At 40.0% G+C, this 22,296-nt stretch overlaps 1 protein-coding gene across 1 annotated transcript in view; it reads left to right on the top strand.

Annotated features, from left to right (window-relative positions):
* RTTN (rotatin) overlaps window positions 1–22,296 on the top strand; it is a 202,104-nt gene that overhangs the window by 175,961 nt on the left and 3,847 nt on the right. The window contains exons 45-48 of the mRNA XM_011944090.1: window positions 1,229–1,306; window positions 5,196–5,322; window positions 6,557–6,759; window positions 9,680–9,947. Of these exons, the coding sequence (XP_011799480.1) occupies window positions 1,229–1,306; window positions 5,196–5,322; window positions 6,557–6,759; window positions 9,680–9,947 (676 nt within the window). The remainder of the gene's footprint in view (window positions 1–1,228; window positions 1,307–5,195; window positions 5,323–6,556; window positions 6,760–9,679; window positions 9,948–22,296) is intronic.

Below are 22,296 nucleotides of genomic sequence, written 5' to 3'. Positions count from 1 at the left end.
AATGAATGGCTATACGTAGAGACCATTCTCCAGTCCCCTTGTGCCTAGAAATGAGCAGGAGCTTGAAATGAGTATCTCATTTAGAAGCATGGTAGAGATGGATAAATTAATGAGATTTCTATGTTAGCAGATTGTTGGCTTGTTTTGGTCTTAATTCTTACTTGAAAATCTTTAGACAACATCTGTTTATTATGTACTGTTGTTATTATAAAACATTGGAAATATCCACATATACATGATACTATGCCAGATACATTTTTTATACTACAAAAAGAAAATCTTTATCTCAAAACAAGCATAGGTTAACTAGGAATGAGATCTATAACAACTATAATTTATTAAGAGTTTTCTATATGTCAGCCACTATTGAAACCTTTCATATTTATTATCTCATGAACAAACACTCATTACAGCACAGTCACACAGTTGGTAATCGTTGGAGCTAATATTTGCCCCATATCTGGGTGGTTGCAGAGCTGATATTCCTCATCTCTGTTTATCTCCTTCTGTGCCTTCTGAATATCTCCTCTAGCATTGAGTCTGCTGGACTCATGTTTAAACTGCATGCTCAGGTAAACTCAAAATAACATAGTTATTATATAATAGCTATGGTTAACAATAACTACAATAACAATAACTACTGTGGTTAACAAGATTTGCCACCCACTTATTCAGCAAATGAAAGTGTGTGAATAGTATAAATATATAAATATACATATATGTGTGTAGGTAAGGCCGTTATAGCAGCACTCTATGTAATAACTAGTTTCTACTGCCTTTAATAAGAAACCAAGACGAAGTCTTATTTAATAGTGTAATTGATTCAGGAGATTGATTGTATGTTTATCAGTTCTTCTTTTTTTTTTTTTTTTTTTTTTTCCTCTCTAGCCAAAGGCCCTTCATCGAGAAAGTCAGCCAACACCTGATATGATTGAAAACCTGTCAGTATCTGCCTCACTTTATTGAGATGAAACATGGAGGCTATCATATATCCGAGTTCCTCCATGCTTGATAGAACAGAAATAGCTTTTTCGTGGTGAATGTGCTTCTTGAGATATGGTCATCTTTCAGAGATCATTAGCCTGTCAGTTCCCTCAAAGTTACAGTGGTCGGGCATGATTAGAGCACACCTGCATTGTACTGTGACCCAAAGGGGAGGGAATTACTATACACAAAAATGGAGTATGCTGTTGCATTCACAGTTTTCAACTGCTTTTTGTTTAAATAGGAGGATGGTGTTATTAAAGAGTTAAGCATTGCCATGCAGCTCCTAAGAAACTGTCTTTATCAAAATGAAGAATGTAAAGTAAGTAGAGCTACTTTTCAAAAGTTTAGTAGAAGTACTGGTTTTAAGCAGTTTAATTTTTATATGAGATAATGTAGTAGGAAAAATGGAAAGCTCTGACTTTTAAATTTTTAGACACACAGTTGATTGGTCCTCAAACTCAGTGTTAATTGTCAGAAATGTGTGTATCTAGTCTTGTTATTCATCACTGATTACGTTTCTTGTGTATATCAGTGTTTTATCATTGAAACTTTAACTTCACAAACTTCAGCCTCATTCTGTACTCTTAGGCATTTTAACTGTTGGTTTCCCACCTATTTTAGGTATGGAATGAATGGCTGGATGTATCTTATAAGGTAGATTCTTTCAAAATGGGTTGTCAAAACAACTCTGCAAGGAAATAAGTGAAGCTATCTGTGTCTATAAGGAAATAAGAGTTTCCTGCTTCAAAGGAGAAGAGAGTTAGAACTGCTACCTAGTGTGGCCACATCCACTGAGAGGAAGTTGCTTCTGGCTCTGCTGACTCCCTGTGACCATTTACACAGCCCCTCTGTCTAAAAATCACTGAGATATTTTGCTTTGTCTATAAGCATTGATGATGTTTTAAACCATTGTATCAGTACTGCTATAGAGGATATAATCTTTTGAACACTATGATTTGCTTTGTCTATAGTTTTACAACACTTTTGAAATACTAGATTAATGCTTTAATGCAGAAATACTAGATTATAAGAGCTGGCCATGAAAGTAAAATTTAAAAAAATACTAAATTAAAGCTTTAATATAGAAAGCAAAGATAAATTATAGAAGCTTTCATTGCCTTTTAAATTTTTACCTGTTTTGCTCTTGTGGTAAGAGCACAACTGGAAAAACCATACCACATCTGGAAAAGGGACATGTTGAACACACTTATTCCTTACACGATGTTAAAAAGCCAGAGCCATGACTCACAATTAATATTTCAGAGTAGTTTGATGGAAATTAAGTATTTATTTATACATTTTATTAAAATTCCCCATATATGAATTTATATGAACTTTTTCTCAAAACAAAACTGCCATTAATAAACTTATGATTCCCTCATGCTTATGATATTATGCTTGTGACTGGATGTACAGTCAGTATTGATGTGTATATGTAAATATATAAATTTCATGTGTGTGTGCAGTCAGTGTTCATTCATGACACCTTATTCAGGGAAATACTCTGGAATACTTTACATGTAGGATCTACCTATAAAGATTTATGAAATGCTCACCTGGCTACTAGTTATAAATATTGTGCCCAATTTGTATCATATTAGCCATTTATAAAAGTAGAATATCTCAGTAAGTCAAAGCATTTCTATATTTCTAAGTTGTTTAATAAGAAGTAAATCCAAAGAATATTTAGATTATCCTTGAGTATGAGTATAATCTTATAGAGGTAGAGATTCTTAATTTCAATTTCAGCTTTTATCAGGCGTATGGCATGTTCTCATTATTAATAGTTGACCACTATTGGGTAATTCACCAGGTCACCCACTGCCACCCCACCCTGCTGTTTGCATATGCATAACATTAAGGGGTTTTCATACTGGAAGGATCATGGTGGCTGTGAGGTAAATGAATTAAACAGTGGATAAGGTTAGACGGAGGGGACTGTCATAGTCCAGACAAGAGATGATGACACCTTAACTTGAGCAGGTAGAAAGGAGAAGAAGGGTAGGGAGTAAATTTGAGGCACTGAAAAGAGGAGGAATGTAGAATGACTTCCAAACTCCAGTTTAAGCTGCTGCATTATGATGCATTGAGAGTACATGATAGGGCAGAGCACAGGTGCGAGAGACCCGACATTCCTGCTTGTGCGTGCTAGCCTCAAGAGTCTCAGGGGCATCCGGGTGAAGAACGGCTTATCAGTGTGTAGATGGGGTCTCAGGGGCATCCGGGTGAAGAACGGCTTATCAGTGTGTAGATGGGGTTTGTGGTCCTCACTGTCGTTGAAATTTCCCAAGAAAGTATGTAATGAAAACCAAGGTCATATCTTTGGAAAATAGGAACATTTAAGAGAGGGCAGAAAACAGCTGAGAAGGGAATACTGGAGAAGGGATTTGGAGATCGCATTAGGCCATTCTTGCCTTACTATGAAGAAATATCTGAGACTAGGTAATTTATTAAAGAAAAGAGGTTTAATTGGCTCACAGTTCTGCAGGCTATACAGGACGCATAGTGGCATCTGCTTCTGGGGAGACCTTAGGAAACTTCCAATCATGACAAGAAGGCAAAAGGGGAACAGGCACATCACATGACTAGAACTGGAGCAAGAGAAAGAGAGCTGGCGAGGAGGTGCTGGACACTTTTAAATGACCAGATCTCATGAGATCACTCACTGTCTTGAGGCAAGCACCAAGCAATGAGGAATCTGCCCCCAAGATCTAAACACCTCCCACCAGGCCTCACCTCTAGCACTGGGGATTACAACTCAACATGAGATTTGGGCAGGGACAAATATCCAGACTGTCAGAGATGATCCAAGGTAGAGCAGCAGCATGGAAATTAAGAAAGAAGAGACATACAGCAAATGCCACAGTGCTTAAGCGTTGTTGGCAACCACAAAAGTAGGAGTGGCCTCAGTAGAATCTTTAGGGCAGAAAATAAATGGAAATGACCTAAGATTAAATGTGAGATGGGGAAATTATAGCAATAATGATGTAGAAGTTTGGTCATGAGAAGTGGCATTAATAATTTAGGACATATAGGATGAAAGGAAATGAGTATGTTTGTTTCTCTTAGCATGTAAACTGCTTGAATACAGGCACAGAAATGAGCAAACTGGGGACGAATTGTTTAAGAGATAGCAAGAGGAGAACTAACTGGTGGATTAAGATCCTTGAGGAGGCGGGAAGAACACAGATGAATGTATGAATCTCTGGCAGGCAAGAAGTGGAACACCTCTTTGTCACTGCCAGGCCGACAGGAAGGATGAATGGATGAAAATACAGATAAACTATGTGGACAGAATGGCAGAGTAGATAAAGGAGTTTGTACTTAATCGTTTCTGTCTTCTCTATGAAATAGTAAACAAGGTCATCTGTTGCAGATGGAGGGCTGTGTGCCACAGAGAGTGGTGAACATGGGAAGAACTTTAGGGAGAGCACTGGGAATGACTTCAGTGCTTACGGGGAGTGTTAAACATTGGGAATCACTTCTCCTATTCTGCCACTTGATGCTATGTGAAATTGTATAGGGTGTATTTATGTGCATGCTCACATGCATAAACATGGGTCTACGAATTACCTCAAGATTCTTGTTCATTTAAAACAGATACTGCTGCACTTAAACAGCTGTATTTTATCTGCAGTATTGTCCCGGGGTAACCGATCTTTGTAATAAAGACTCTGAGTTACTTCGGAATTTATTGATTTATCATAATATTTAGACTGAATTTTATATATTCAAATTACTCAAAAATTGTGATTTACTTTGAGTACATACACACATACACACACACACACACACACAGAGAGTGGGGGAGAGGGAGAGAGGGCGGGCAAGGAGGACTCAGAGTTGATCAGAATGTTTAACCAGAAATTCTCACTTCTTGGCCATTTCATAGCATTTACAGGAATTTATTCAGTGTTGTGAGATATCACTTTGCTGTTTAATGTACATGTTACAAAGGCTGTTTTCTATGCTTCCTACCTTAGTGGCACATCTTAACCACTCTGGTGTTGAAGGAACTTCCTGAGATTGGTCAGGCTCGTGGTCAGGGCAGCCATGTGTGGAGCCCAGTGGGGGTGGGGCAGGATGCTGAAGACAGCCACAGGATTCTCCTTGTGTCTTATGTTGGTGGCTTTTTGTTGTTGTTTTGATTTTAATGTTATATTTTCATATATTCAGACTAATGCTGTCTTTTTCCCTTCCTTCAACAGGAAGCAGCTCTTGAAGCTCACCTTGTGCCTGTCTTGCACTCTCTCTGGCCTTGGATTTTGATGGATGATTCATTGATGCAAATTTCTCTGCAGCTCCTTTGTGTCTATACTGCAAATTTTCCAAATGGTAAATAGGATCCAATACTGCCTTTCAATAATACACCAAAATACTAGTTTTGTAAATGTTGTTAAGGTGGACTGGAAAAAGTAATACATATTTTGAAGTATTTCTCTGATTTATTGAGGATATGATGAGCAAAGGCAAGCTTTCTCGTAGGTATTGTGAGAGCAGACATATTTTAGTGTGTTTGTTGACACGAGAGAGTCACTGGCAGTGCAGGGAATAGAGAGGGAGGACTAGTCTGATAATCTGGCAATGGGAAATTGAGTTTAGTAGGAAAATTGAGAGAATAAAAATTATGATATAAGACCTCAAAAGCCAGGTGAAGGTTAGAACTTTTTATGGATTCTAGAGCAGGAGACTGGCATGATGAAAGTTAGTTGTCACAACAGTTGGTCTGATGATACATGATATCACTAGGGCTCCTCTTTCGCTCATGCACTTGATAGACATTTTATCAAGAGCCTATGGTGGGCCATGCATTGTGAGTTCTGGTGAGAGTGATCTGAAATGAGATAGGAGGACAGGTCATGTAGTGCCTCAGGGGCCACAGTAGGGAGTTTGGATTTTTATGTGAGTGTAACAGGATTACATTGGCAGCTGTAAGCTGGGGAGTGGCATGATTTAATTTGTGTTTCAGAAAGATTAGGCTAGGCGTGGTGGCTCATGCCTGTAATCCCAGCACTTTGGCAGACCCAGGCAGGCGGATCACTTGTGGTCTGGAGTTTGAGACCAGCCTGGCCAACATGAGGAAACCCTGTCTCTACTAAAAATACAAAAATTAACCAGGCAGGGTGTTGCGTGCCTGTAGTCCCAACTACTCAGGAGGCTGAAGCAGGAGAATCACTTGAACCTGGGAAGCGGAGGTTGCAGTGAGTTGAGATCACGCCACTAATACCCCAGCCTGGGCAACAGAGCGAGACTCTGTCTCACAGAAAAAAAGAAAAGAAAAGAAAAATTACCCTGGGTGATATGTGGAGAATGGATGATTGGGAGCAAGTCTAGAAGCAGGGAGACTTCTCATGGAGACACAGTGGTGGCTTGGGCTTGAGTGGTAGCTGGAGAGATTGAGAGAAGTAGACAGATTCAGTATATAGCTCAAAGATAGAGTCAAGGATATCTGTTGTGGGAGGTAGGAAGGAAAAAAAGGCGTCCGGGGTGATATGCTTTGCCACTTAGTGTCTTCAAAAACTAAACAGGGAAACTGAGAAGACATTGTGATAGGTTATTATTTTTGAAGGTTGCAGTTCTCTTTGTTGGTCAAGTTGTGGGCAACACCCTGTTCAAGCTACACATAGAGGAGCCCTGAGCAACTCTCTGATGCTGTGTGTCGTCAAGCTGGCTTCCCAGATGCCCCTGGAGAACACCATGGTTCAGCAGATGGTTTTTATGCTTCTTTCAAACCTGGCCTTGTCGCATGACTGTAAAGGAGTAATTCAGAAGGTAAGCACTTAAACTCCCCTCGTATCTTAAAAGGGTATTCAGTGAAATAATCTTTCCAATCAAAAGTTTACAACTCAGTTTCTAAGATTAATATATTATGATTTTGAGGCATTTTATTTTAAAGGATTATAAAAGGGTTAAGAGGTTCACTTTGTTTAAAGCCAGTTGATAGATGACACGTGCAGAGGGACAGGAGCTAGAGTAGAGTCATGCTATTTCCTTCTCATTGATCTTCTTAGCTTTCGGATTGTATTTTATCATTCTCAGAAATGAGGGTTTTAGAAAGATAGCTGTCTTACATTTATTGGAGATAATAAAAGTAATATATTGGTCTTTAAACAGACTAAATTGAACAGTAACAATTTCAGTTTAATTTCATTGACAAAAAGGTTTATGAAATCACAGCCCACTTCCCCCAGTTAGACCTTAACTTCCTTATGGCATATGAAGCAATTTTATGAGTTCTCTAGGACTCCAGTTCCCAAACTAGACTTCTCATCACTGATATTAACTTAAGGTAATTTAAAAGGGATGTAATGAGTTAAATAAATTCTGGTACACATGTGCACTTAGATTCTGTATTTAGATGCGTATAAACAGAATCCCTAATTAGGAAAATCCCTTCAAATTTGAATGTAATCAGATTATATATTACTTAATAGTATTGTAATTTGGGTGCTTCCATTTCTTTTACTTGAAGGCCAAGATAAATTGTAAGTTGAGAAGATTTATAAGAATTGAGTCTCGTTTTCCTCCACTTTTTCTTCTCCCTGAACTCCTCAGAAGATATTTTTTTTATCACCACATAAATAGAAAGATAGATTTTTCTAAGGAAATGGAAAGATCAATCTCACCAAGGAAAGATGTTTTCAGTGGCGCGTTAGAGCCAGCCTCCTTCTGACTCATGAGTATCATCTTAAATTTGCAGGAATTTTATAAAAATTCCAGTTGATGTTACATTGTTATTTTGAAATCAGCCACAGTGAGAGTGTCACACCATGTAATTCTGTGAACTGTACAAATCATGGATCTTTTCTACCCTCACCACAATCAGTTGTTTATTTACCAGCACATGGCTGGATATTTTCTTCATGTATATGTTCATGTATGTCATATATGTATATATATTTGAATATATTTTCTTCATATATGTATTCATATACACACATCATTTCCAAAATGAGACATTCTCTTGAACTGGATATATGTGATTAGCATCCATAAGAATGAGAGATTCTGCATATGTGAGAGAAGAGCGGGGGCAGTGCTTTCCACCACTTCCTTATGGAGCGTGTTAGTGGGAAGCTAAGTGGGAGCCCCAGAAGGAATGTAAGTACCAGTCTCGATTCTGGCCTCTGACCTTGAGCTGGAGACCTGTTCTCTTTCAGCTTCGTTTGGGTTAAACAAAATAATCTCCAAGATATGTTCAACTCTTAATCTGTTATTCTAGTGCTATACTTAAGAATATTTTGATGAAGTGTGATCAGACTGTCTTTCCAGAGACAGATTAATCAAGTCTTTTTCCACTGCTCTAATTAGGAAATGACTGAGACTTCCTCTGCTGCATTAAGTAATAATGAGCCCAGACACTTAACACTTCTACTTCTTCATTACTCATTTATAGGACATAGAAAATGCAGCAGGTGCTGTTGTGCAACTCAGGCTCTGAAATACCCTGTTTTGTTTTGTTTTCTACCATGGTATACATATTCTACCTGGTGTAGGAAATTGTCTGAAAACGTCTTTAGAAGCAGCAAAAAAAAAAAAAAAAAAAAAAAAAGGAGTGCCCACAGCACATTTACATTTGAGAGCACTGACATCTACTCTATCACCCTTGTCAGTCCCAAATCCAGCCAGGGTTGAATCTAAAAACTATCAATTTGGCTGAGAGTAGGTGTGAGTGACAGCAAATGCAGCATGTAATTTTACAGTTTACTTATTGTGTGGTTAATGTTGATAATATTTCTGTAGCTCATTTCATTCTTAACACTTAGAGTCCTTTTGTGTAAAAACGTTAAGTTTATTTTATAGATTAAAGCCAACATCTTGATTTTGGTCTAGGAAAACCTAAGAGAGAAACTGGAGTAGGTTTAAACAGAGAGAAAGAAGAGTTATTCTGTGCAATTGTAAAAGTTCAGTGATTGCATTTCATTTCTAAAATGTCCACCTAACTGTGGTTTCCATGCTGCCATGGGCTGCAGCTTGATGTAGCACTTTTATACTTTGCGTATAGATTAGTCTAAATAATTTATTATCTTTCTTAGAGTTAAGGGTTTGGTGGGGTTTTGTGGAAGGGGCTTCATTTGGAGGTTGAAAAGACTCTTATGGTTCAAGTAATAGAGCTTTCTCATCTGTAAGCATAATAGAATGACATGTAGCCATCAGAAATTCTTACTTGTAATGATAAGTACCTGGGATAAAGTGAATGTAAGATCTCTCTATAGATTTGATAAAAACAATAACACCTGTAGCTACAATGATTCAAAATACCCTCTCTACTTCCAGAGTTGTTAACTAGTATTCAAGACTGATTTGGATTTTTTTCCTTTTTTCCTTCCATAGGGTAGCTTTTAATGACTAGCAAAATCACTAGAAGGCAGAGAAAAGAGAAAACTCAAGAGGCCTGAAATAATCTCCAAACTTAATTATCAATTCTAAATAATTAAGAGTTAACTATAGTATACTTCATCCATCATGAGGAAAAAATTAGTAGGAATTAAAACTTGAGCACTATTTTGATCGTCTTACCTTTTTCACTTATACTTGGAAATAATATAGATGGAGTATTCAGAAGGTATTAGAAAGGAGAAATTAACGTAGAGGAAGAGTATATCAGAATGTTAGTTAATCGTTCACCAAGGGACTAGGAAAATAATGAAAAAGATGAGAAGAAAATAATATTCTCTCTATTTATCCACAGAGTAACTTCTTACAGAACTTCCTCTCTCTAGCATTGCCAAAAGGAGGAAATAAACATCTCAGTAGTCTGACTATTCTTTGGTTGAAGTTACTCCTGAATATATCGTTTGGAGAAGATGGGCAACAAATGATTCTGAGGCTTGATGGCTGTCTAGACTTACTAACAGAGATGAGCAAATACAAGCACAAGAGCAGCCCTTTATTGCCTCTTCTTATCTTTCATAATATTTGCTTCAGTCCTGCTAATAAACCCAAGATCCTGGCTAATGGTAAGTATTCACACACACATATGTTTATATATGTAGTTATTCATAGACTGTTCAGATCAACACCAAATAATTTTATAAATAATTTTCTAGGTATTTATTAAGCACCCACTGTGTTCAAGGCACTGTGGAAGGCATGGGAATGAATCAGGCATGGCTTCAGCCTTCCGTGGGCTGCCTGGAGTCTCCTGAGGTTAGCAAATCATGTCATTCCAGTGCACATACTGGACACCTGGAGGAAGGGGAGTCGTGGACGAGGGCTCCCTGGCCTTACCTTCTGCTCTCTCTCCTCTCTCCTTGCTCTTCCTCTAACTCCCCTACCCCTCCTCTGCATCTTCAAGCAAATGCTACTATGTCAGTGAATCCTCTCCAGAACCATGTGTTAATATAATAACCCCAACCCCTTCTTTCTGCCTTCTCTTTCCTCCTCCTCACTATGTCCTTTCCTGGTTTTATTTCCCTCCATAGTATTATTGCCATCTGATAAGACTATGTGTTTCATGTATCTGTCTATTCCTAGTCTTCCCACACTAGAAAGTAAGCTCTTATGGGGTCAGGAGGTTTTTGTCTGCTTTGTTTGTTTATGTGAAGCACCTAGAATTGTGCCTGCAACTAGTGAGCACTCAGTAAATATTTGATGATTGAAAGAGGTCCTAAGCAGACCAGAGAGTTCAGGGCTTGAGATCAGATGGTGCAGTTAGCCTTGCAGAGACTCCATTCTCTGAGACGCAGGACAGATGGAGGCGAGGATTGGTAAGGATTCAGAAAAAAATTGAAGCAAAAAGAATTGGAAAGATCTTTTTCTGCAACCATGTGTTATCGCTGTGCGGAGTATGTGAATTTCACAAGGAGTGAGTTTTATAAAAAACATGTGTTCTAGTGAAAAACAGAAGGTGGGCTGCAGACCCCTACATGCCTGGTCTTGAATGCCAGCCCCAGGGCATCATTCCAGGGTCGCCTGGCACAGCCTCACTGGGCCCAGCTTCTTCATCTATAAAAGAAGCCCACTATTCTTGGTTTGGTTAAGAATCAGTTTATAAACACACATTAAGTGCCTAGCACTATTTCTGGTACATGATAAATGTTTAAGATAGATTCATTTTTGTTCTTCCATGTTTTTCACTTAATCTTTTCTCAGAGGCATTTTTCTGTGAAATCAAGGGTTTTCTAAGTGTATGAAAGTGATTCTTCTTACATTTTGTGGTGTATATAGTTGTGATTCTATTTTTCTGATAAGCATTCTGATAATCGACTGCTAGATATGATATGGAAAGATGTTTAAAGTTCAGTTAACTTGTACCAGACCTAACCTTACTGTGGATTTTGCACTCTGCCTTCCACTGGCTGCTGTGCTGATGCTGTGCTCTCTTTTGCTGCGTGATGTACATCACTGGTTTTATTTCCATCCTCTCCCACTGTATCTGCTTCAGCCCTCACATTTGTAAAATGAGGGTAATGATAATCCCTCCTCAGGGCAATGAGAGAGCCTGTGAAGTGTCTGTGGCCATTCTTGGTATATAGCAGCGACGCAGTAACATCTGATATTGTTTATTCACCTTTCTTAGAATGATTTTTTTCTTTGGGGACTACTTACTCCAATTTATTATTGAGAGTTGGAAAATGATCAAGCTTTTTGGGAACTGAAGGAGATAAGTATGCATTTTCCACTTCTAGACCCCTCTAGAATTATTTTTACCATTTCTTTGTAGTCAGCAATGCCTTTTCTCCTTCATTAGCTTAAAGCAGATGGACAAACTTTGGTGAGAAACTTCCCCTACCCTCACAGACTAGAGATTAGTGGACTGGAGGCAGGGGTAAGATAATAGACGTCAGCTGTGCAGTTTCTGTAGGCACTATAAAGCGATGTCACAGGCTATGCCTCCCTTTCCACTTGGGGATCTACAGAGGAGGCCTAGCAGAGTCAGCCAGCTTAAAAGTCTCCCAGGAAAGGCTGCCTCTGATTGGTAGCACCCACCCATCTGTTTTAAATCATCAGGAGTGGAGTGTGCAGTGGAGCTTGACCTTGCTGGTAAACATTGATCTAGGGCTGGGCACGGTGGCTCACAACTGTAATCCCAGCACTTTGGGAGGCTGTGGTGGGTGGATCATTCGAGGTCAAGAGTTCAAAACCAGCCTGGCCAACATGGTGAAACCCTGCCTCTACTAAAAATACAAAAATTAGCCAGGCATGGTGGTGGGCACCTTGTAGTCCCAACAGGAGAATTGCTTGAACCAGGGAGGCAGAGGTTGTAGTGAGCCAAGATCATGCCACTGCACTCCAGCCTGGGCAACAGAGCGAGACTCCGTCTCAAAAAAAAAAAGAAGTATATAGAAAATTATTTTGCCCCAAGTGCATTGGCCAAGATTGTGTGCTTGGCTTTTTTGAGGAGTATTGAGCGGTGAGAGGACAGAAGCCGCGATTCCCCACGGTGGGGATTCTTACTGGCTCTCCTGCTTGTATTAAGTTGGACCTCCAAAGAATCATTCTCTTAATAGATGGATGAGTCAGAAATAAGTTGGTTTCCCAAACTTCATGAAGGAGACTGTAAAGAAGAGGAAAAAAATTGTGAGAATGGGTACTACAGACTGCTTCTGACAGGGCTCTGCACCCAATTTTGGCCATGAACTTGGCTTGAGGTGTCTTCGATTGATGGTGCCTCTGGGTACTTAGCAGAAGCAAACTGCCTTAGTGTTGGATGAAAGATAAGTTCATACTGGGCCTCAGGGAACCTCTACAAATAATTTTTCAAAAGCATTAACCAGTACAAAGTTAGAGATAATCAAGCACATTAGGAGACATGGCAGCATGTAGTAAGAAACAGCAGAGGGATAAAAATACCAGCCTATCTGCCCAGACTTTGAATATGGGAATTACAAAGCATGGGTTTAAAAATAACTTTAATTATACCATATTTAGATAAATAAATGACAAGCTTGAAAATTTTAGGAAATGGGAAACTGACAAGTTGAAATATTTGAAAAGAACCAAACAGAACTTCAAGAACTTTACTGTGCGGTATGATAATCAGCCACATGTAGCTATTTAAATTTAAACTAATTAAAATTATTCAGTTGTACTCACTACATGTGGCTAGTGGCTATCTTATTAAATAGCACAGATATAAATATTTCCATTATTGTAGGAAGATCTGTTTTACAACAGTAACCTAGAACTTCAGTAGCCAAAATTGAAAACTTAATGTACATGTCTGACAGCAAGTTAGGTATAGCAGAGAACTTAGGAATTAGAAGATAGGTTAGAAAAATATTATCCAGAATGCAGCAGAGAAAGCTAAAAAGATGAGAAAGGATTACAAGAATCACAGGTAAGTGACCCAGCAGATACATCAAGACAGTCTGTGTGTTTAATGAAGTGTCCTAGGAGAATGGGAGAGGAAATATTTGAAGAAATGATGGGTAAAAACTTTAAGAACTTTTCTAAGACACTAATGTCATCATAACTGACAACTCATTGTAATTGCCAAACTGACATCCCTAAACTTATAATTAAACCAATTATATTAAGAAGGTAATATGCAAAGCTCATTACTTTCTAATTATTTACAATTTAGTACTGTATATTTGCTTGAGGTTATTTATTTATATGAGAATTCAGACCTACTTGTTAAACCCAAAATTGTTTTATTGCTTTGTAATATGCATGTTTCACAATAACATTTGTTTTGTTTAAAAAGTCAGTCCACTTGCATTATCAGAGGGGCCCACCACATTAATTGACCTGTATATATATACACACACACAGTACTTTATTAAAAATGCTTTAAGAGAGGCCGGGCGCGGTGGCTCACGCCTGTAATCCCAGCACTTTGGGAGGCCGAGATGGGCGGATCACGAGGTCAGGAGATCTAGACCATCCTGGCTAACATGGTGAAACCCCATCTCTACTAAAAAAATACAAAAAAACTAGCTGGGCGAGGTGGCGGGTGCCTGTAGTCCCAGCTACTCAGGAGGCTGAGGCAGGAGAATGGCATAAACCCGGGAGGCGGAGCTTGCAGTGAGCCAAGATCTGGCCACCAGACTGCAGCCTGGGCGACAGAGCAAGACTCCGTCTCAAAAAAAAAAAAAAAGAAAAAAAAATGCTTTAAGAGATAGCAGCTGGTTGAAGGAGTTATAAACTTACTTAGATCATAGGAGTTATATATTCTGAGTGTTTGGTACAACATTTAAAAACATCACTTGATGCTATGCAGATAAGTGGACATTTGATTAGTAAGGGGACATTTGATGTGCCCTAATGAGTAGCACTTGCAGCTCTAACCTCACGTGATAAATTGCGTCTGCAAGCTACTTACATGGCTTGTTTCTGGGTAGGTTATGATACAGGAAAACCAAAGGGCATCAGGTGTGCAGATGAGGTGTTCAGGGAGTTGGCTGCAGTGTGCCCGAAACATCACTGCACCTGCCTTTCACATTGTCCTGCTGTGCATTTCCAGTTCACGTTAGAGAGCAGCTTTTTAAATTTGTTTTGGTTTTTGTTAAGTATTTAAAATCCCTTAAAAAATGAATTATGTAGACAAATTTTTTGTTTATTTTATTCTGGAATCTTTCATGCAACAAGTATTTATTGAGCTCCTAAAATACACTAGCATTGTGGTTGGTCTAATACTAGTGAACAGACAATGCTCTCCGACTAACATCAGTGAGCAGACGCTGCCCTCCAGCCAATACTAGTGAGCAGACGCTGCTCCCTAACCGATACCAGTGAGCAGACGCTGCCCCCTAACCGATACCAGTGAGCAGACGCTGCCCCCTAACCGATACCAGTGAGCAGACGCTGCCCCCTAACCGATACCAGTGAGCAGACGCTGCTCCCTAACTGATACATACCAGTGAGCAGACGCTGCCCTCCAACCGATACCAGTGAGCAGACGCTGCCCCCTAACTGATACCAGTGAGCAGACGCTGCCCTCTGACCGATACCAGTGAGCAGACACTGCCCTCCAACCGATACCAGGGAGCAGACGCTGCCCCCTAACTGATACCAGTGAGCAGACGCTGCCCCCTAACTGATACCAGTGAGCAGACACTGCACTCACAGACCCTGCCCTTGAACCAGTTACAGTTTAAATACATGTATTTTGCAGGTTTCGGGGTGTCGAATGTATATATGGAAAGAATTCCCAATAGTAAGTGTTGCACCTTTAAGAATGCAACACATTCTTGAAATCACAAAATTTAGAGGAAAAATAGTTCGATAAAATTTAATGATATGTAAAATAGGTAATAAAATAGGTTCAAATGTTGTTCCAAAACACCCTGACAATTTCCTTGGAACTAGACTTCTGGAAATCTTCACTTAGTGAGCAGATTGCTGCAGATAATTAGTGAGTCTTGATTTACTACTCGGGCTCACTTTGCAAAAAGGGTATATCTTATGTGTTGATATAACTTTAAAACACTTTTTCCTCTGAAACATAAACCTACAAATTTCTCTAAAATGTTTAGTCATTCCTTTTTGTATTTATTATTCTTTTATTAAGTTAATGCTTAAGGAAATTTTGTGCATTTGTCTTCCTATCCCTTGATCATTTTTCTGCTTTTTTTTTTTTTTATTATACTTTAAGTTTGGGATACATGTACAGAACATGCAGGTTTGTTACATAGGTATACATGTGCCATGGTGATTTGCTGCACCCATCAACCCATCATCTACATTAGGTATTTCTCCTAATGCTATACCTCCCCTAGCCCCGCAACCCCCGACAGGCCCAGTGTGTGATGTTCCCCTCCATTTGTCCATGTGTTCTCATTGTTCAACTCCCACTTATGAGTGAGAACATGCGGTGTTTGGTTTTCTGTTCCTGTGTTAGTTTGCTGAGAATGATGGTTTCCAGCTTCATCCGTGTCCCTGCAAAGGATATGAACTCATGCTTTTTTATGGCTACATAGTATTCCATGGTGTATATGTGCTACATTTTCTTTATCCAGTCTATCATTGATGGGCATTTGGGTTGGTTCCAAGTCTTTGCTATTGTGAATAATGCTGCAGTAAACATACATGTGCATATATCTTTATAGTAGAATGATTTATGATCCTTTGGATATATACCCAGAAATGGGATGCCTGGATCAAATGGTATTTCTAGTTCTAGATCCTTGAGGAATTGCCACACTGTCTTCCACAGTTGTTGAACTAATTTACACTCTCCACCAACAGTGTAAAAGCATTTCTGTTTCTCCACATCCACTCTAGCATCTGTTGTTTCCTGACTTTTTAATGATCGTCATTCTAACTGGTGTCAGATGGTAGCTCACTGCGGTTTTGATTTGCATTTCTCTAACGACCAGTGATGATGAGCCTTTTTTCATATGTTTGTTGGCCATACACATGTCTTCTTTTGAGAAGTGTCTGTTCATAACCTTCCCCCACTTTTTGATGGGGTTGTTTGGTTGTTTTTTTTTCTTGTAAATTTGTTCAAGTTCCTTATAGATTCTGGATATTAGCCCTTTGTCAGGTGGATAGATTGCAAAAATTTTCTCCCATTCTGTAGGTTGCCTCTCTTCACTCTGATGATAGTTTCTTTTGCTGTACAGAAGCTCTTTAGTTTAATTAGATCCCATTTGTCAATTTTGGCTTTTATTGCAATTGCTTTTGGCGTTTTAGTCATGAAGTCTACGCCCATGCCTATGTTCTGAATGGTATTGCCTAGGTTTCCTTCTAGGGTTTTTATGGTTTTAGGTCTTACATTTAAATCTTTAATCCATCTTGAGTTAATTTTTGTATAAAGTGTAAGGAAGGGGTCCAGTTTCAGTTTTCTGCATATGGCTAGCCAGTTTTCCCAGCACCATTTATTAAATAGGGAATCCTTTCCCTGTTGCTTGTTTTTGTCAGGTTTGTCAAAGATCAGATGGTTCTAGATGTGTGGCGTTATTTCTGAGACCTCTGTTCTGTTCCATTGGTCTGTGTATCTGTTTTGGTATCAGTACCATGCTGCTTTGGTTACTGTAGCCTTGTAGTATTGTTTGAAGTCATGTGGTGTGATGCCTCCAGCTTTACTCTTCTTGTCCAGGATTGTCTTGGCTATGCAAACTCTTTTTTAGTTCCATATGAAATTTAAAGTAGTTTTCCCAGTTCTTTGAAGAAAGTCAGTGGTAGCTTGATGGGGATAGCATTGAATCTGTAAATTACTTTGGGGGCAATATGGCCATTTTCACGATATTGATTCTTCCTATCCAAGAGCATGGAATGTTTTTCCATTTGTTTCCTCTCTTATTTCCTTGAGCAATGGTTTGTAATTCTCCTTCAAGAGGTCCTTCACATCCCTTGTAAGTTGTATTCCTAGGTATTTTATTCTCTTTGTAGCAACTGTGAATGGGAGTTCACTCATGATTTGGCTCTCTGTTTGTCTATTATTAGTGTATAGGAATGTTTGTGATTTTTGCATAGTGATTTTGTATACCAAGACTTTGCTGAAGTTGCTTATCAGCTTAAGGAGATTTTGGGCTGAGACTTTGGGGTTTTTTAAATATACAATCATGTCATCTGCAAACTGAGAAAATGTGACTTCCTCTTTTCCTATTTGAATACCCTTTATTGTTTTCTCTTGCCTGATTGCCCTGGCCAGAAGTTCCAATACTTCGTTGAATAGGAGCGGTGGAAGAGGGCATCCCTGTCTTGTGCTGGTTTTCAAAGGGAATGATTCCAGTTTTTGCCCATTCAGTGTGATATTGGCTATGGGTTTGTCATAAATAACTCTTATTATTTTGAGATATGTTGCATCAATACCTAGTTTATTGAGAGTTTTTAGCATGAAGGGGTGTTGAATTTTTTTGAAGGCCTTTCTGCATCTATTGAGATAATCCTGTGGTTTTTGTTGTTAGTTCTGTTTATGTGATGGATTACGTTTATTGATTTGTGTATGTTGAACCAGCCTTGCATCCCAGGGATGAAGCTGCCTTGATCTTGGTGGATCAGCTTTTTGATGTGCTGCTGGATTTGGTTTGCCAGTATTTTATTGAGGTTTTTCACATCGTTGTTCATCAGAGATACTGGCCTGAAATTTTCTTTTTTGTGTGTGTCTCTGTCAGGTTTTGGTATCAGGATGATGCTGGCCTCATAAAATGAGTTAGGGAGGATTCCCTTTTTTTCTATTGATTGGAATAGTTTCAGGAGGAATGGTACCAGCTCCTCTTTTTACCTCTGGTAGAATTTGGCTGTGAATTCCTCTGGTCCTGGGCTTTTCTTGGTTAGTAGTCTATTAATTACTGCCTCAATTTCAGAACTTGTTACTGATCTATTCAGGAGTTCGACTTCTTCCTAGTTTAGTCTTGGGAGGGTATATGTGTCCAGGAATTTATCCATTTCTTCTAGATTTTCTAGTTTATTTGCGTAGAGGTGTTTATGGTATTCTCTGATGGTAGTTTATATTTCTGTGGGATCAGTGGTGATCTCCCCTTTATCATTTTTTATTGTGTCCATTTGATTTTCTCTCTTTTCTTCTTTATTAGTCTGGTTAGAGATCTATCTATTTTGTTAATCTTTTCAAAAAGCCAGCTCCTGGATTCATTGATTTCTTGAAGGGTTTTTTGTGTCTCTCTCTCCTTTAGTTCTGCTCTGATCTTGTCTTCTGCTAGCTTTTGAATTTGTTTGCTGTTGCTTCTCTAGTTCTTTTAATTGTGATGTTAGGGTGTTGATTTTAGATCTTTCCCCCTTTCGCCTGTGGGCATTTTGTGCTATAAATTTCCCTCTAAACACTGCGTTAGCTGTGTCTCAGAGATTCTGGTATATTGTGTCTTTGTTCTATTTGGTTTCAAATAACTAATTTATTTCTTCCTTAATTATGTTATTTACCCAGTAGTCATTCAGGAGCAGGTTGTTCAGTTTTCATGTAGTTGCGTGGTTTTGAGTGAGTTTCTTAATCCTGAGTTCTAATTGGATTGCACTGTGCTGTGAGAGACTGTTTGTTATGATTTCGGTTCTTTGGCATTTGCTGAGGAGTGTTTTACTTCTAAGTATATGGTCAGTTTTAGAATAAGTGCAATGTGGTGCTGAGAAGAATATATACTCTGTTGATTCGGGGTGGAGAGTTCTATTAGGTCTGCTTGGTCCAGAGTTGAGTTCAGGTCCTGAATATCCTTGTTAATTTTCTGTCTGTTCATGTGTCTAAAATTGACAGTCAGGTGTTAAAGTCTCCCGTTATTATTGTGTGGGAGTCTAAGTCTCTTTGTAGGTCTCTAAAAACTTGCTTTATGAATCTGGGTGCTCCTGTATTGGGTGCATATATATTTAGGATAGTTAGCTCTTCTTGTTGCATTGATCCCTTTACCATTATGTGATGCCCTTCTTTTTCTTTTTTGATCTTTGTTGGTTTATAGTCTTTTTTTATCAGAGACTAAGATTGCCACCCTTGCTTTTTTTTTTCTTTTTTGCTTGCCATTTGCTTAGTAAATCTTCCTCCATCCCTTTATTTTGAGCCTATGTGTGTTGTTGCACATGAGATGGGTCTCCTGAATACAGCACACCAGTGGGTCCTTGACTGTATACAATTTGCCAGTCTGTGTCTTTTAATTGGGGCATTTAACCCATTTACATTTAAGGTTAATATTGTTATGTATGAATTTGATCCTGTCATTATGATGCTAGCTAGTTATTTTGCCAGTTAGTTGATTCAGTTTCTTCATAGTGTCGATGTTATTTACAATTTGATATATTTTTGCAGTGGCTGGTACCAGTTTTTCCTTTCCATATTTAGTATGTCCTTCAGGAGCTCTTGTAAGGCAGGGCTGGTGGTGACAAAATCTCTCAGCATTTGCTTTTCTGTAAAGGGTTTTCTTTTTTGCTTATGAAGCTTAGAATGTCCAGATATAAAATTCTGGGTTGAAAATTATTTTCTTGGGCCAGGCGCAGTGGCTCATGCCTGTAATCCCAGCCTTTTGGGAGGCCAAGGTGGGCGGATCATGAGATCCAGAGTTCGAGACCAGCCTGGCCCGTATGGTGAAACTCAGTTTCTAATAAAAATACAAAAGAATTAGCCAGGTGTGGTGGTGCCCGCCGGTAGTCCCAGCTACTCGGGAGGCTGAGACAGAAGAATCACTTAAACCCAGTAGGCAGAGGTTGCAGTGAGCCAAGATCTCACCACTGCACTCCAGCCTGGATGACAGAGCAAGACTCCATCCCCCTCCCCCTCCAAAAAGAAAAGATAAATTCTTCAAGAATGTTGAATATTGGCCCCCAGTCTCTTTTGGCTTGTAGAGGGTTTCTGCAGAGAGATCTGCTGTTAGCCTGATGGGCTTCCCTTTGTGAATACCCCAACCTTTCTCTCTGGCTGCCCTTAACATTTTCCCTTCATTTCAACCTTGATGAATCTGATGATAATGTGTCTTGGGATTGCTCTTCTCGAGGAGTATCTTTGTGGTGTTCTCTGTATTTCCTGAATTTGACTGTTGGCCTGTCTTGCTAGGTTGGGGAAGTTCTCCTGGATAATACCTGAAGAGCGTTTTCCAACTTGGTTCCATTTTCCCTATCACTTTCAGGTACACCAATCAAATGTAGGTTTCTTCTTTTCACATAGTCCCATATTTCTTGGAGGCTTTGTTCGTTCCTTTTCATTCTTTTTTCTCTAATCTTGCCTTCATGCTTTATTTCATTAAGTTGATCTTCAGTCTCTGATATCCTTTCTTCTGCTTGATCGATTTCACTGTTGATACTTGTGTATGCTTCATGAAGTTCTCATGCTGTGTTTTTCAGCTCCATCAGGTCATTTATGTTCTTCTCTAAACTGGTTATTCTAGTTAGCAATTCCTCGAATCTTTTTCAAGGTTCGTAGCTTCCTTGCATTGGGTTAGAACATGCTCCTTTAGCTTGGAGGAGTTTGTTATTACCCACCTGCTGAAGCCTCCTTCTGTCACTTTGTCAGACTCATTCTCCGTCCAGTTTTGTTCCCTTGCTGGTGAGGAGTTGTGAGCCTTTGGAGGAGAAGAGTTATTCTGGTTTTTGGAATTTTCAGCCTTTTTGCGCTGGGTTTTCCTCATCTTCGTTGATTTATCTACCTTTGGTCTTTGATGTTGGTGACCATTGGATGGGGTTTTTGTGTGGATGTCCTTTTTGTTGATGTTAATGCTATTCCTTTCTGTTTGTTAGTTTTCCTTCTAACAGTCAGGCCCCTCTGCTGCCGGTCTGCTGGAGTTGGCTGGAGGTCCACTCCAGACCCTGTTTGCCTGGGTATCACCAGCGGAGGCTACAGAATAGCAAAGACTGCCATCTGCTCCTTCCTCTGGAAACTTCATCCCGGATGTCACCCCCCAGATGCCAGCCAGAGCTCTCCTATATGATGTGTCTGTTGACACCGGTTGGGAGGTATCTCCCAGTCAGGAGGCACGAGTGTCAGGGACACACTTGAGGAGGCAGTCTGTCTCTTAGCAGAGCTCTAACACTGTGCTGGGAGGCCCACTGCTGTCTTCAGAGATGGCAAGCAGGAACAGTCTGTTAAAGCTGCGCCCACAGCCGCCCCTTCCCCCAGGTGCTCTGTCCCTCGGAGATGGGAGTTTTATCTATAAGCCCCTGACTGGGGCTGCTGCCTTTCTTTCAGAGATGGCCTGCCCAGAGAGGAGGAATCTAGAGAGGCAGATTCTAGAGGGTACAGTGTCTTTGCCGAGCTGTGGTGGGCTCTACGCGGTTTGAACTTCCTGGTGGCTTCGTTTACTCTGCGAGGGGAAACCGCTACTTAATCCTCATAATTGGCGGACGCCCCTCTCCCCACCAAGCTTGAGCATCCCAGGTCGACTTCAGACTGCTGTGCTGGCAGTGAGAATTTTAAGCCAGTGGATCTTAGCTTGCTGGACTCCATGGGTGTGGGATCTGGTGAGTTAGGCCACTTGGCACCCTGGCTTCAGCCCCCTTTCCAAGAGACTGAACAGTTCTGTCTCGCTGGCATTCCAGGTGCTACTGGGTTATGAAAAATCCCCTGCAGCTGGCTCGGTGTCTGCCTAAATGGCCACCGAGCTCTGTGCTTGAAACCCTGGGCCCTGGTGATGTAGGCATCTGAGGGCATCTCCTGGTCTGCGGGTTGCGAAGACCATGGGAAAAGCATAGTATCTGGGCTGGAGTGCACTGTTCCTCAGGGCACAGTTCCTCACGGTTTCCCTTGGCTAGGGGAGGGAGTTCCCTGACCCCTTGTGCTTCCTGGGTGAGGCAATGCCCCACCCTGCTTCTGCTCGCCCCTCCATGGGCTGCACCCACCGTCTAACCAGTCCCAATGAGATGAGCCAGGTACTACCTCCGTTGGAAATGCAGAAAACGCCTGCCTTCTGCATTGATCTCACTGGGAACTGCAGACCGGAGCTGTTCCTATTTGGCTATCTTGCCAGCCACCCTAGTCATTTTTTTTTTTTT

Source organism: Colobus angolensis, unplaced genomic scaffold, assembly GCF_000951035.1.
Source record: "Colobus angolensis palliatus isolate OR3802 unplaced genomic scaffold, Cang.pa_1.0 Scaffold225, whole genome shotgun sequence".
Classification (NCBI taxonomy): Eukaryota; Metazoa; Chordata; class Mammalia; order Primates; family Cercopithecidae; genus Colobus; species Colobus angolensis.
Note: the sequence above shows the minus strand (reverse complement) of the source record. Positions and strands in the feature narration are given on the sequence as shown.